The 14,789-nt window shown below is 58.3% G+C and overlaps 7 protein-coding genes across 7 annotated transcripts; 6 read left to right on the top strand and 1 right to left on the bottom strand.

The window, feature by feature from the left end:
• Positions 1-862: 862 nt before the first annotated feature.
• LTHEOB_2009 (Anucleate primary sterigmata protein) lies at positions 863-1,524 on the top strand (the record flags this gene model as incomplete). The annotated part of the gene is made up of 3 exons (XM_035510774.1): positions 863-973; positions 1,047-1,139; positions 1,198-1,524. 3 exons carry the CDS (start codon positions 863-865, stop codon positions 1,522-1,524), a joined length of 531 nt encoding a protein of 176 aa, XP_035364949.1.
• An 883-nt stretch (positions 1,525-2,407) lies between these two features.
• On the top strand, positions 2,408-4,594 carry LTHEOB_2010 (ATP-dependent RNA helicase dbp3; the record flags this gene model as incomplete). The annotated part of the gene is made up of 4 exons (XM_035510776.1): positions 2,408-2,450; positions 2,630-4,262; positions 4,317-4,388; positions 4,438-4,594. 4 exons carry the CDS (start codon positions 2,408-2,410, stop codon positions 4,592-4,594), a joined length of 1,905 nt encoding a protein of 634 aa, XP_035364950.1.
• A 1,376-nt stretch (positions 4,595-5,970) lies between these two features.
• Positions 5,971-7,047, top strand: LTHEOB_2011 (uncharacterized protein; the record flags this gene model as incomplete). The annotated part of the gene is made up of 2 exons (XM_035510777.1): positions 5,971-6,088; positions 6,239-7,047. The coding sequence occupies 2 exons, from the start codon at positions 5,971-5,973 to the stop codon at positions 7,045-7,047; spliced, it is 927 nt and encodes a 308-aa protein (XP_035364951.1).
• Positions 7,048-8,719: 1,672 nt separating this feature from the next.
• LTHEOB_2012 (Mitogen-activated protein kinase protein) lies at positions 8,720-9,946 on the top strand (the record flags this gene model as incomplete). The annotated part of the gene is made up of 4 exons (XM_035510778.1): positions 8,720-8,826; positions 8,886-9,081; positions 9,137-9,866; positions 9,918-9,946. The coding sequence occupies 4 exons, from the start codon at positions 8,720-8,722 to the stop codon at positions 9,944-9,946; spliced, it is 1,062 nt and encodes a 353-aa protein (XP_035364952.1).
• Positions 9,947-10,576: 630 nt separating this feature from the next.
• LTHEOB_2013 (Mitochondrial fad-linked sulfhydryl oxidase) lies at positions 10,577-11,268 on the bottom strand (the record flags this gene model as incomplete). The annotated part of the gene is made up of 2 exons (XM_035510779.1): positions 10,577-11,078; positions 11,150-11,268. 2 exons carry the CDS (start codon positions 11,266-11,268, stop codon positions 10,577-10,579), a joined length of 621 nt encoding a protein of 206 aa, XP_035364953.1.
• A 406-nt stretch (positions 11,269-11,674) lies between these two features.
• Positions 11,675-12,700, top strand: LTHEOB_2014 (Uroporphyrinogen-iii synthase; the record flags this gene model as incomplete). The annotated part of the gene is made up of 1 exon (XM_035510780.1): positions 11,675-12,700. One exon carries the CDS (start codon positions 11,675-11,677, stop codon positions 12,698-12,700), a length of 1,026 nt encoding a protein of 341 aa, XP_035364954.1.
• A 591-nt stretch (positions 12,701-13,291) lies between these two features.
• On the top strand, positions 13,292-14,632 carry LTHEOB_2015 (uncharacterized protein; the record flags this gene model as incomplete). The annotated part of the gene is made up of 3 exons (XM_035510781.1): positions 13,292-13,667; positions 13,706-14,288; positions 14,341-14,632. The coding sequence occupies 3 exons, from the start codon at positions 13,292-13,294 to the stop codon at positions 14,630-14,632; spliced, it is 1,251 nt and encodes a 416-aa protein (XP_035364955.1).
• Positions 14,633-14,789: the final 157 nt, after the last annotated feature.

Raw genomic sequence — 14,789 nt, forward strand, 5'->3', positions numbered from 1 at the left:
AGTCAGTCCCAGCCCCGCCATCCGGTCTGGACTTGTCAAATTTTTTGCCCTGATGAGATGTTGCAGGCGGATCTTGATTGATTGGCCCTTGGTCCCTCCCGTCGCCCCGGGACGGATCATCTACAACTGTTCGATTGCGGTAGTTATGCCACCGAACGGGCAATGCGCTTCGCCTGAACGCTTCAGGGAGCTGGCGAGGCGACTACATTAGTGCTTCCTTGCGCACAGGCGGCGATTGTAGGTTGGCACTGACCACTGCTTGCTGCATCGACATGGCTTGGACAAACATCCCAGCTACTTCGGCTTCTCAGCTAACAACCGTGAAAAGGAGCATAATGACGCCACGGGGAATAACACTTGTCGACGGCGGATCCGCCACGCTGGAAAACCGAGACCGAGTGGGTTCCGTGTCCGAGCTGGCAACGGTCCCTCTGCTATTCCGCCTTTCTGATAACCTGGTATCGGGTTCAGGATTGCGGTCCCCCGCCAAGCCTTTGCTGTTGTTGTCCACATTCCGCCAGACTGAGCTCCAGGAATTCCGCCCACTTCGAACAGACGTAGACACGGCATACCGTCGCGGCAAGCGCAAATGGCAGGCGGCAGGCAATCCAGGGTCGCCGCTTCCTGTTTCACTCGCACTGTTGCGGACGAGCTTCCCCCCTGCCCGATCAAGTAGGCAGACACGACTCGCAAAGTGACGCCTTCCTTGACACTCTCGCCTCCTGCCTGGAAGGATCTCGGCCGCTCTTCGCTTCCGCATCCTTGAGCTTTCATATCATTGCTGCCCAACCTCTCCAGAGCTAAAGATACCAGCGGGTGGTCATCATCTGATCCAAGGGTCACTCAGCCGCACTCCTCCAGCATGAACGAGCACGGTGGAAGACCGGCCGCGTCCGCGGTAGATCAGCGCCCGGCAGACGACGCCTCTGCGCCGGGCCCAGCGGATCCCTCTGGTCACGTAGCCGAGCCGAGTGTGATCAACGATGAGGCGAGTGAAAATCCTCCATGTGGACCACAACCTTCAGCGTGACCGCTAACGGAACCAGAACGCCGTCATGCCCACGGCCGAGAATGTCGTCCGCTCCGTCCTGGCAGCGAGTGGACTGAGTCCATCTGCGAATAGCAGCGAAGCACCACGGGTAACAGGGGACATATCCGACAGCAGAAGGAACATCGTCTAACCCGAGGTGGGTCTAGGATACGACGCGCGCACCGGGCCGTATAGTGAGGGCCACGAGTGAGGCTGCAGATACCGTTGCCGATGCCGCCAGGGACGTGAAGAGCGCAATCTCGGGTTCGGCAGTGAAGGCTGGAAAGAAGCTCGATGACAAAGCCGAATCTTCCCTTGGCCCGTACGGCAGTCCAGGTACCTGCGTTCCCAGCGACCTAGATCCGCTAGCCGCAGCCGTGCATGCGGGACTGGACCTGGAAGCCGGTGCGTCCGAAAGCGACGAGGATGCCGGAGAAGGTCGGGAGAGTTGCGCTGGGGTGGATGCCCAGAACGGCAAGGAGAGGAGGGAATGAGACCTTTCTCTGCGACGTGGCGGCACCGAAGCAGGAAAATCAAGGGGTCTGGATGGGACCCCTGCCTGCCCATCGGACGATTCTAGGACACCTTACTGCGGCACCTGTCAAAAAGAAAACAAGTCACAAACATAGAGGTTCGCTACACCATAGGGCAAGTGCCGCGCGTGCGAGGCAGAGACATTCTGAGGCGCGTACCACGACGAAGGAGCTGACCCTTAATCCTTTCACGGAGTAATTGTTTGCCGGCTGCGGATGATGAAGAGGGACGTGCAGGTGACCTGGGCTGTGGAGTTTTAGCTGATTAGTTGTGTCCAGGTAGTGAGTGGAGTCGGCAAGTGGGAACCGCCCAACGACGGCTACGCGCGCGTCTTTTCCTGTCTGGTAGACAAGTGTTTCCTTACCCGGGTGCCCACGTCGCGTTCGATTGCTTTTTTTCGCCGCTGACGGAAAGGCCCCACTGCGGAAGTGGCCGCTGTAACATAAATCCTTTAGCACGTTTATAGTGGCGGCCGTGTGGAAATAGAGCAGCTACGCCACCTGATTGGCTGCCGTCCGCCGCGTTTTTGCTCTATTCGGCCACTCTCGAGCCCATCTTCGCTGAAAGCATGACAGATGTGCATAAGCCCTCATCCTTCTCGTACCGCACGTCAATTAGCTAAGTACGTAACAAAAGGCCACAATTTCATCTGCAGAGCGGTTCCGCTCGAAGTAAAAATAAGTGTGCAGGGATCGTAGTAGGTTCCGCTTTAGCTAGGCGCGGCGGCCGGCGAATCAACAACGCCGACCGTCGAGACCCTGGTAACTTTTTTTTCCCTGAGAAACTTCCGCCTTACCCCAGCAACGCCGCAGTCCATACCCACGGTTTTTCGCATTGGTCAAGATGGGCAAGCGCACGGCCAGCCAGGCTGGCATAGTCAAGTCCGGTGAGTTACTCCGCAAGGGCGGAAAAGCGCAAATCCGCGCCCGCGTGCGGAGCGGTCCGCCGCGCTGCAGCTGACGCCCGAGTTGGCCGCGCAGAACATGCGCGCGCAGCGATTCTCAGGGATCAGGAGCGCTAGCAACGTGTGCTGAACCAATGCTTACGGTCAACCCTCTACTTCAGGCAAGAAATCTGTCGCCGAGACTCCGAAGAAGCAAAAGACCGGCGACGCCACGGAAACGTCCACCCCGACTTCTGCCCCCGCCGCCTCCGATTCCGCCGATCTCTCAAAGAAGGCAGAGAAGGCTCTTCGCAAGGAGGAGAAGGCCAAGGCGAAGGAAGAAAAGAAGAGGCTGAAGCGCGAGGCGAAGCTGGCCGCCGACGCGAATGGCGTGAGCAGTGAAGATGTCGACATGATCGACGCTCCCACCACCTCCGAGGATGTGACCGAGCAGGAATCATCCAAGGAGAAGAAGGATAAGAAGGAGAAGAAGTCCAAAAAGGACAAGTCGGAGAAGAAAGATAAGAAGGACAAGAAGGAGAAGAAGGATAAATCCGAGAAGAAGGAGAAGAAGCAAAAGAAGGAGGCTGGCAGCGCTGAGGATACGTCCGTCGAACCCACCTCTGTTCCGGAGGTCAGCCGCACCGCGGCCGCAGCTGCGGAAGCGGCTCCGTCTGGCTATCTCGAGGATCCCGCGCTCTCTGCTCTGCCTCAGTCTGAGATTGATGCTTTCATGTCGAAGCACTTCATCGCCGTGACCGATCCCCTAAGCACTGCGACGAAGCTCCGCCCGATCGTTTCCTTCGACCATCTCCCCGTTACCGACGAGTCGCTGCGCGCTCCCTTTGCGAGCTTCACGGCACCCACTCCCATCCAGGCGGCAGCATGGCCCTCTTTGCTCTCTGGCAGGGATGTCATTGGCGTGGCTGAGACCGGTTCAGGAAAGACACTTGGTTTCGGTGTTCCCTGCGTCCGACACATCATGCGCCAGCCCAAGAGCAAGGGTGTCAAGGCGGTGATCGTGTCTCCTACTCGTGAGCTCGCTTCTCAGATCCACGAGCAGCTAGTCAAAATCGCGGAACCTGCGGGCCTGAAGTCCGTCTGCATCTACGGCGGTGTTCCTAAGGACGAGCAGAAGATTGGGTTGAAGAAGGCGAGCATCGTCGTGGCCACCCCCGGTCGTCTGAATGACCTTATCGATGAGGGCGCCGCGGACATCAGCAAGGCCGACTACGTCGTTCTGGACGAGGCCGACCGTATGCTCGACAAGGGTTTCGAAGATGCCATCCGTAAAATCATCAGCAGCACTCGCCCGCTCAACGAGCGTCAGACTCTCATGTTCACTGCCACCTGGCCAAAGTCCGTCCAGGAGCTCGCGTCCACCTTCATGAAGTCGCCCGTCAAGATCACCATCGGCGACAACCCGACCGGAGAGCTCCGCGCCAACACCCGCATCAGCCAGACCGTAGAAGTCGTTGACCCGAGGGATAAGGAGTACAGACTTTTCCAGCTCTTGAAGGAGCACACGGCGGGCAGCAAGAAGAATGACCGCATCCTCATCTTTTGTCTCTACAAGAAGGAGGCCACGCGCGTGGAGGAGTCGATCCGCCGCAAGGGCTTCAAGGTTGGTGGTATCCACGGCGATCTCAGCCAGGTGCAGCGTACGGCCAGCTTGGAGAAGTTCAAGAAGGGCGAGATCCCTCTTCTGGTTGCCACGGACGTCGCGGCGAGAGGGTTGGACATTCCCGCCGTCAAGGTCGTCATTAACGTGACCTTCCCGTTGACTGCAGAGGACTACGTCCACCGCATTGGCAGGTGAGTTCCCATCGCGACCGGAACGACGCACAGGTTACTGACACGAATTCGCAGAACGGGCCGCGCGGGACAGGACGGCAAAGCCATTACCCTCTTCACCGAGCATGACAAAGCGTTGGCTGGAGCGTAAGTCGCATTGTCCAATATTGTATCGATGCAAGCTAACAGATTCAAGGCTCGTCAACGTTCTCAAAGGCGCCAACCAGCCGGTGCCCGAAGATCTCATGAAATTCGGCACTACCGTCAAGAAGAAGGGCCACGAGGCATACGGTGCCTTTTTCAAGGACACTTCCGATATGAAGCAGGCGACGAAGATTACCTTTGACGACTGAACGATATGTACAGATTAGTGCGGTCATGGCATAAAAAGGCGTTCCTGGTAAAAATTGGGTTTTGTTGGGTAAAGACTATAGATAGATAGCTGTCTGGTCTAATCGGCACCTGCGGGATTCAGGCGTATGGATGCAATGCACTTTTTGACTTTATCTGTTGTTCTGTCCCCGAAATGTGCATCTTACTGTATCTCTTTTGAGTTGCGGACGTCGTTCTAGCCCGAGCCCGGAACGGCGACCTCGGCGACCAACCAAAGATTCGCCGAACGTAGATCGTATATCTATCGCTCCACTTCCATCGCTCTTACCCACCACCAGTCAACAGCATCCCGAAACAATCGGCTCGAATAAACCAAAAGAGCGCGCTCAGCATCATCGGCATAAGCTCCCCCGGCACCGAGAGAAAAGGACAATGTGCAAAAGCGCCAGCTGCGAGACTTGCCGTAAGTGCACTCATCCGAGCAGATCCTATCCGAGCAGATCCCATGACCGCTTTCTCGGGAGTTTTTGGTCCTCGAATCCGCTTTACACACAGCCGAATACGAACGAGCCCTGGGCTTTAAGCTAACATGTATTATTGCGTGCAGAGAAGGCTACTTGGTGGGGCTGTACGTTAGGCCCTTCCTCCCCCCCCTCCCAAAGCCCCGCAGATGCCCACTGAAACGGAGCTCCGTCTGTAAAGAGCTCGCTCATCCTTTTTCCCTTTTCCTCCCTTGCTTCGTTTCCCTTTTCCTCTCAAGGGAGTCCCTGCTCTTTCGTGCAGGAGCACGTGGCTGCCATAGATTTACGTTGCAGGCAGTGCGCTAACACCATCCCGGTCTTATCTAGGCGGTAACCACGTGCCCTCCGTCATGGACAACGTTCCCAAAGAGGAGTGGTGCACGTGCGACCCCAAGGTCACCAAGGAGGGCAAGGAATACCCGCCAATGGGGAAAGTCAACTGACTATCCGTGTTCAAGTTCTGGTGAGGAGGGAGAAAGTTGGAAGCGAGGGAGCGTTATTGACGGGCGTTGTGCGAAAAGGTGGAGATTGCTCCGGCGTGGTGGCGTGAGACAGGTGAGGGAGTGGAGTTTTTATATTACTCGTGTCGATGCGAGGGTGATCACGCATTGCTTTTTGCCGTTCATATGGGAATCTTGAGAATCGATGTTACTGTATGTATATGCTTGTCTCGGCGACCCCGTGGGTGCGTGCATGCACGTTGCGCGCCGATGACGTCGTTGATGCGCGCCGGGGGGGGAAGAAAACCGCCGATTACGCGAATGGGAATGTCGTGCATCATCCCCAACTTCATGTTCTTCGAGCGTCAGGCTATCAAGTTGCGGCTTCGTTTCCTACTGTGTGCCCGAATTCATCATCGCAGACAATTCGCCAAGATGAGTTGGATGGACTCGTGGTCGCGGCCCTCTAAATGGCAAGCTACATCCCCGCCGCTCTATCTGCTTCCCGGCGGCGAAGCCACGCCTTACTGCAGGTCTTGTGGCAGGGTGATTAGTGAGTGCTCCGAGCGTCCATGTATCTTTGTGCGATTGCTCCGTGTTTCTGCTTTTTAAGCAGTCAATTGATGATGGTTGGAGGCTGCTGAGTGTTCAATTACCCATATTCTGCCCAAGGAGCTCTGGATGTGACTGCTAATCCTCAAAGGCCACCGCAAGTCTCACAACAAAGAAGCTACAAACACTCCCGCCAAATACTGCTCGAGTCGCTGCCGCAACCAAAAGCCCGGAAAGCTCGACCGCCAGATTGAAGATATCTTTGTCAAGTCTCTCAATGGGGAGGAGGATTCGCTAGATACGGAAGGTGGCGCTGCTGGGGTCAGACCAAAGGAGAAAGCATCGAAGAAGAAGAAGGGCGAATCTCGCATCCTCGTCTCCTGCGACGCCGTCGAGAAGTCTGTTTTCGGAGATCACTTCGATCCGGAGAAAGTCTACGGCAGAAGGCGGAACAGGGCCCGGCGCGGAGCGCCTGATGATGAGGAATGGAAAAGCGTAGACATGCTCTCAGACGAGGAGCGTGCTACTGCCAGCGATGCCAGCACTTCGGACACCCCGATCGCTCCTGAAGCTAGTGCTGCAGGCGAGGCCGAAAATGCGGAGGCCATCACCACGGATGGGGACGTGATGGCGCGATTGGCGGTCAGAAGCGGCACACGTATCCGGCCAGCTCAAGGGGTCTCTGAGGTCAATGGCAGCGTGGGTGGAGAGAAAGGATGGGCCGAGCGGGTAGATGAGACAGACGAGATGCTAGAGAGAAGGAGGCAGGGACAAAAGCGAGCGCATGAGAGGGAAATGGTCAGGTGCGCTGCCAGGAGAGGTGTGGCGTTTGGTTTCGTGGTCAAACAGGCGGGCGGCGATCAGACGGAGGCGAGGAGGAAGTGCGAGGCTGTGATGCATGGAAAGGTGGTGGAATCGAGCTTCGCTAAGGGGGATTGGAGCGTTAGGTGGAGAGAATGACGGAATGCGTTGGTGTTTGTCCCTGAACATCAGTCGAGCAAGCAGATTTCCCCTGTCGATTGAGACAGGGCCATGAGACTTGTAAAACCCGGCCGCACGTCAATCATGCGATTGAGGAGGTCTTTTCTTAGACACGCGCGAAGGAGAGCTGGTGGCGAGCGTCATGCTAAGATCTCCTTCCGGCAATCTTGGTGTCTCGGATGCGTCTTTTTCGGGACAGCCGATGGCGTCAGAGCGGGCGATCGAGGTGTTCTGGAAGTAAGCTTCATGCTTGCCGACCCGCTGCATGGCGGCTGCGGTGTAGCGGAGGGCGAGGGCCGGCGCGCTTCAGGCGGCGGGGCCTAGCCCGTCGCGTCGTGCTGCGACGGATGTCAAACGCAGGCACGATCCATTGCGGGTGTGCCTGACAGGCTGAAGACGGGCAGTTTCAGGTGCGGCCCTATATCGCTTGGCCGGCGAGCAGCGAGCGGCCTGCGCGTTTGCTGCTGGTGCGACGAGCTGGTAGAGGCGTTTGACGCGGCTTGCCAGCGGCACTCGACTCGCTGCAGGTGCTTCAGGCCGCTGGGCCAATGGCTGGGGCGGCATGCAGGCGGCTACGGAGCAGCCCTCTCGGCGGCCGCATCCATGCCGCGGGATTGGCCTACGAGACTCCACAGCAATGCTAACAATAGGGTAGCCTTTTTTCCACGCTTCTCCCTCGTGGCCGCTCGAGTCTGCAGCGCCCCGTCTTTATCTAGCTGAGCTCTGCCGCGCCCAAGCCGCACGCACGCCGCAGGCTCTCTTCACCCCCGCCGCCCGCTCGCCTGCTCAACCCGCGACGCACCCGCCTCCTGGACCCCGCAGACCCGGCCCCTGGACCTACGCTGTGAGTTGTGCGCAGCCAAGCGGCGCCAGATAAACCGCGGCCGCTCCCAGCGCCCGAGTGACAGCAGCGCTGACCGCCCGCCCCAATCAGCAGCGCAGACAGAGCCACCGAGCCCACCGCGCGTCTACCCCGCCGCCTGCGCCCTCACCTCATTTCCGCCGCGACCACCGAGCACCCAAGCACGAACCCACCGCCCGCGCCCCTCGCCGCCGCCGCCGCGGCTTCCTGCATCCCGCTCCGAATCTTCACCTCTCTCTCAAGCCCGCACGCCGTCCGCCCACCGCACCTTCGACACACCCCCTCTCACGGCTGGTCGTGGAACAGCGAGTGTTGGCCCGGTCTAGATCAGTAGGACGAGCGTCCCTTTGGTCCCTGCTGGCGGATTTGTGTCACCCACGGACGAGGACGTCGCACACGATATCTTAGGTATGTTGCGGTGACGCTGCTCACTGGATGGGCCGTCCGCCTTGAATTTTCCATTTCTCTGGATTATGCGCCTGCTGGGCGCAAGCACTGGGCTCCCTGCGGAGCGTCGCTCAGGCCCGCAAGTGTGCCACCTGCCCGACTTTCATTGTCTTCACTTTCAGCCTGCAAAGTGAACACAATAGAGACAATGGCTGCTGCTTGCGATTCTCCGGTCGCTCGGACCCACCTCAATCTCCAGCCGTCTGAAAAAGAGCTCTCTCGTTCCTCTCCGTCTCCTCTCCGCTTTCATCTGCTCTTTCGCTCCTTTACGCTGCGCCGACTCGTCTAACCCGCCCCACCTCACAGCTTCCGCATAGACTGTAATCCGCTCCCTCTTTCACCATGTCGCGCGCGCAGCCCCAGGGCAGCTCGAGGAAGATTTCCTTCAACGTTTCGGAGCAGTACGATATCCAGGATGTGGTCGGTGAGGGCGCGTACGGAGTCGTCTGGTGAGTTCCCAGCAGCACGAGCGGGCACCATTGCCTGAAAATGCTAAAGCATCCCCCAGCTCCGCGCTGCACAAGCCCTCCGGCCAGAAGGTCGCCATCAAGAAGATCACTCCTTTCGACCACTCCATGTTCTGCTTGCGCACGCTCCGTGAGATGAAGCTGCTGCGGTACTTCAACCACGAGAACATCATCTCCATCCTCGACATCCAGAAGCCGAGGAATTACGAGACCTTCACCGAGGTCTACCTCATCCAGGTCTGTCGTGCACGAATTGACGTGGCTCGAGAGCGGTAGTTGACGGTCCCCACAGGAGCTCATGGAGACGGACATGCACCGTGTCATTAGGACTCAGGAACTTTCCGACGATCATTGCCAGTACTTCATCTACCAGACCCTGCGTGCCTTGAAGGCCATGCACTCGGCCAACGTCCTCCATCGCGACCTCAAGCCGTCCAACTTGCTCCTTAACGCAAACTGCGACCTGAAGGTCTGCGATTTCGGCCTCGCCCGCTCCGCTGCGTCGACCGAGGACAACTCCGGTTTCATGACGGAATATGTCGCGACTCGTTGGTACCGTGCTCCTGAGATTATGCTTACGTTCAAGGAGTACACCAAGGCGATCGATATCTGGAGTGTCGGCTGCATCTTGGCCGAGATGCTGAGCGGAAAGCCTCTGTTCCCCGGCAAGGATTACCACCACCAGCTCACCCTGATCCTCGACGTCCTGGGCACGCCCACGATGGAGGACTACTACGGCATCAAGTCGCGCCGTGCTCGTGAATACATCCGTTCGCTCCCCTTCAAGAAGAAGATTCCGTGGAAGGCCATGTTCCCCAAGAGCTCGGATCTGGCTCTGGACCTTCTCGAACGCCTGCTGGCTTTCAACCCCGTTAAGCGCATCACCGTCGAGGAGGCTCTGAAGCACCCGTACCTCGAGCCGTACCACGACCCTGACGATGAGCCCACGGCCGACCCGATTCCCGAGGAGTTCTTCGATTTCGACAAGAACAAGGACAACTTGACCAAGGAGCAGCTGAAGAGTATGTCGCACTCATCCACTCGCAGGTGCACGGACGCTAATTGTTTGATAGTGCTCATCTACCAGGAGATTATGCGGTAATTGATAGATGGCCGATGCCGAAACGATAGCGCTTTACGTACACGAGAACGTCTTTCAACGGGCTGCCTGTGGCTAGTCATGTATGGGCGAATGGATTTGGGGGCCTTCATGATCCTAGTTCAGAGGGTCTGTTGTAGAGATGATGACAACGGGTTTCTTAACTCTTTACCTCTTCAGTGCAGAAGACACGGATGTTTTTCTGATGATGGAGAGATTCTTTTCAAGATGCCTTCTAGGGTCTCGCATCATTGTCAGCGAGCGGTTGCAAAGCATTGCCTCAGAAGATAGGGATCTTCACATTGATTGTCAATGAAACTTGGATAGACTGCACCGGTAGAGACGTGATTTGAGTGTGTTTGTCGTTGGGGAGACGTGTTATATCGTTGTTTTGCTGGTATTAAACGACTGCTTAAATCGTACAAAGACATGCCGCTGCTCGTGCTGGTGTTAAACACACTACGAATATCTATCATACATTCGTCTAAACCATACATGTCTAGTTTGAGGGGCGTCATCTTCCTTTACCCAAACGCCATTTATGCATTCCATGCAGAGCAAATCTTTATAGAGGAGAGTGTGCCAGCCGCCCAGATGATACAAAGGAATTCGTCGCCGCCGTAAAAAGGAATTTCAAGGATCGCACCTCCCGTCCTTCCAGCCCGTGTACCAGCGCTCCTCCCAGCGGTCGCAGTCGAACTTGTCCTTGCCCAGCTTGTCGTTGACGGCGTTGTGGGCCTCGCACATCCAGCGGCCGAACTCGTCGCGCGAGCTCACGCGCGGGGCGTTGCGGTCGTCCTGCAGCCAGCGCTGGAAGTCCTCGGCGCAGGTCCAGCACGGGTACAGCTTGGCGAAGGTGTACATGAAGCGGCGCGTGTCGGCCTGCAGCTGCGGCGAGGGCCGCGCCGGGTAGTTGCCCGTGATGGAGTGCAGCAGCGTCCAGGACGAGCGGCCCAGCTGCTCGACGTCCGGGGGGCAGTCGCGTGGCGGTTGTTGGTCTGCGGCGGCGGCGCTTGCTGCGGCGAGGGCGGCGGCGGCGGTGGAGGTGGAGGTGGAAGCGCTGGAGCTGCTGCTATTCTTGGTCTTTTCTTTGGCCATGGCGAACCACGAAGAGACGGACGTGCAGGTGCGGCAACTGTGAAGGTGGGACATTGTGTGGTCAGCGACTTGCACGCGTATGCGCGCGCGCTCTGGTGGTTCACTCACGGCTTCCCGTCCGGGCCAAGCACTACGCCTTTCGGCAGCTTCTTGGGCGCATCCTGGGTGTCATCGTTGCTGGTGTTGGAGGCCCGGGAAAGGGACGTGTCGAGTGGTTGCGCCGGCATGCCTGTTCTGGACTCTACGACACACAGGAATTGGGAGAGAATGGGGACCTCGAGGGAGGTCACAGGCATGGCAAGGAAAGAAGGAAAAAGAAGAATATTTGTAAGAGAGTCGCCCGATTTGATCCAAGAGAGCAGGCACCCGGTTGTCCGTGCTTCCGGGGCAGTCGTCGTCCTCTCTGCGCGCGCGCAGACGGACCGGGGTTGCCCTTGCGGAATGACGCCCGCTGCCGGGTGCTGCCGAGTAAGATCAGAGCTGAGAAAGCTGTGAGCGCAGCTTGGCGCTGGGGTTGTTGGCGGGTTTTCTCTCTCCCACGACACAGGGTCGCGCGGGGTCGCTCTTTTTCTTCGTTGCTCAAGGCTGGACTGGGAGAGTTATGCCTCTGTCCCTCTTTTGCGTCCCTTCACCATGAGCGTTTCCTCGAGTGCTACCGCCGCCGCCGCCGCCTTCAATGCCGCTGCCCCGTCCGACCGCAAGGTTCCCGTCGTGCTACTCAAGACCAAGTCGACGCCGACGGATGGCTACGAAGAGTTCTTCGCCGCCGCGGGCGACGGCCGCTACGACCCGGTCTTCGTCCCCGTCCTCGAGCACCGCTTCCGGGCCGACGCGCTGAAGCAATTGCGCGCCGACATTGCGCACGGCGGCTTCACGGGCGCGCAGCACGCCAAGTACGGCGCCATCATCTTCACGTCGCAGCGCGCCGTCGAGGCCTTCACGCAGGTGGTGCAGGACCTGCGGCGCGAGGGCGGCGCCCAGCAGCAGCAGCACGACATGGACGCGCTGCTGCCCGCCTCGCTGCCGCTCTACGTCGTCGGCCCCGCGACGGCGCGGGGCCTGCGCGCGCTGGGCCTGCAGTGTCCCATTCTCGGCGAGGAGAGCGGCAACGGCGAGGTGCTGGCGAAGATCATACTGGACGACTACAACCGGCGGGTGCCACCACCACCGGCGCTCGGCGGCGCCGGCGGCAAGAGAAAGGCGGACCTTCTCGAGAAGCTGCCCATCCTGTTCCTCGTCGGCGAGCAGCGCCGCGACATCATCCCCAAGACGCTGCAGGCGCCGGACCTGCCGGCCGAGCGCTACACGGCCGTCGACGAGGTCGTCGTCTACGAGACGGCCGAGATGCAGTCGTTCCGCCAGGACTTTGCCGCCGTCGTCGCGGGCAACCGGCAGGCGGGTGCGGAGCAGCAGTGGGTCGTTGTCTTCTCGCCCACGGGCGGCAAGGCGATGCTGGAGACGCTGGGGAAGGGGGAGGGCAGCGCGAAGACGCCGCTGGAGGAGGGCGGGCTCAGGACGTGCATCGCGACGATTGGACCGACGACGAGAGATTACCTCGTGAAGTGCGGGTACGAGCCGGATGTGTGCGCGAAGAAGCCGAGCCCCGAGGGTGTGGGGAACGGCATTGAGGACTTTATGCATGGGTTTGCCGCCAATTGACGACTGAAGACGGACAGGCCGCCAGGAACAGGCATCCGGGGACATTTGCATCACTTCCGCAAGTATATGATACCTATTAACGGTCATGAGGACCGGAAAAAGAGAAGATTTTCATAGACAAATTAGGATAGGTTACGCAAATTACGCGATTACGGCCTTTTACACATCTCCAAGTCCAGGTTTGTTGAGGGTGATGGTAGCAGAGCGGGGTTTGGACGGGCCAGCCACTTCGCTCGAATCCCGCCATCCGTGAGCTGCGCATCTAGACTTTGCATGAGCACTCACGTGCAAGCATGTACGATGCATTCGACATGGCTAGAGGCTGGCTGGAACCAGCAGGCGCCCGAGACGCGGGAAGACGCGTTGCGATTGGATGACGTCAGTGACGCGCTGGAGCTAAAACGGCGCGTCACGGTACAGCTCCTCTTTAGCAGCTCCAACCGCTTGCGCTCTACCAACTTTCCTCTACGTCCCTCACAACTCTGTCAATCGCATTGCCCCATCGCAGTGCAGCTTCAGGAAGCTTCATTTCATCGTCGCTGAGCGATTGAGCCGAGCATCAACCCCCACACACTTCGAATTTCTGTCAATATGGTTTCCTCCACCAGGCAGTCTGCTCGTCTCGCCGAAAAGGGCGACAACGAGCCGACGGTCGAGCAGGAGCAGACCTCGCCCAAGGGTACCAAGCGCAAGGCCGATGCGGCTTCACCCACCAAGGGCCGTGGCGCAAAGAAAGCCGAGCCCGAGAAGAAGCAAAAGACCCTGGAAGAAACCATTGAAGGTACCGGTGCTCCCGATGATATCGATATGATCGAGGCGGGCAAGGCAGTCGAAGGCATTGATAAGAAGGCCGAGAGCAAGGGTGAGGAGGCGGATCAGAACGGCAAACAGATCTCGGATGAGAAAGAAGCTGCCAAACCGGAGGGCGAGGCGCCGGGCTCCACCAAAACGGGCAAGTACCCGTCGAGTAACAGTGAATTGATCCCGACTGACGGTCGACTGCAGGTGGTGCTGTCAAGGAAGACACCGAGCGCGAGCAAAAGATTCCCACCAGCATTATTGAAAAAGGTGTCATTTACTTCTTTACCCGAAAGCGCGTGGGAATCGAAGATGCCGAAGGCCCGGAGGACCTGCAGCGGACATACTTTGTCCTTCGGCCTGTTCCCAAGGGCACCAAGCTTGAAGCAGCACCGATCGAGGACAGCGAGAACAATAGGCTGTTCGCGCTTCCGAAGAAGGTATTCCCGAAGAGCCACAGCGATAGGTTCATGGCATTCGCCGAGAAGGGCAAGATCACCATCAAAGATCTCAAGGAGACTTTCTTTGCGGGTGCCACCCACGAGACAAAGACTCAGGGCACTCGCGAGGTTCCTCCAACAACTCCGATTGGCGAGGGTGTCTACGCAATCACGGACACCGGAAGGAGCTCCCATCTTGCCTACATGCTCACGATTCCGACTGAGATCGGTGATGTCCAGAAGGAACTGGGTCTCCGGAACCAGGGCAGTTTCGTCATGAGTGTCAAGAACCCGGAGAGAAAGGGACCTGCCAGCGCCCAGCTCCCGCAGGGCCCCAATTTCCCGAAGGAGTAGGTGTCATTTCTCTCGAGCTGCATGCAGTCAAACTGACGCGTCCTGTAGGATTATCGAGGAGTTCCGTGGCCTTGCTTGGGTGTCGGCGAAGCCGCAATACCTAAGTTACGACAACGTTCAGATCCTGCTCATCGGAGAGGGCACGGACGACAGTTTCGGACACGCGCTCGATCCCAAGTCCAAGGACCAGAGGGAGGGCAAGGAAGAGCCACGGGAGGAGCTAGAGAAGCTAGAGCATGAGGATGAGCTGCGGGTCGAGCACCTTCACGGCAACGACACGGTCTTCGATGACTTGAAGCTCAGCAAGAACGAGTTCCCCCAGGTTCCCACCACTTGGTGAACGACCAAGTCCTCTGCGCACTTTATCATGTGCGCGGAGTTGAGCTAGCACTCTATGAACAACCGTCCATAGGAGCTGATTACCGAGACTCGATTGCTTAAACCGGCGTTTAACGGGAGGATCAAAAAAAGAAAAAAGCTCACCTCATCTGAGCTGA

Source organism: Lasiodiplodia theobromae, assembly GCF_012971845.1.
Source record: "Lasiodiplodia theobromae strain AM2As chromosome Unknown scaffold_5, whole genome shotgun sequence".
In the NCBI taxonomy this organism is placed as follows: Eukaryota; Fungi; Ascomycota; class Dothideomycetes; order Botryosphaeriales; family Botryosphaeriaceae; genus Lasiodiplodia; species Lasiodiplodia theobromae.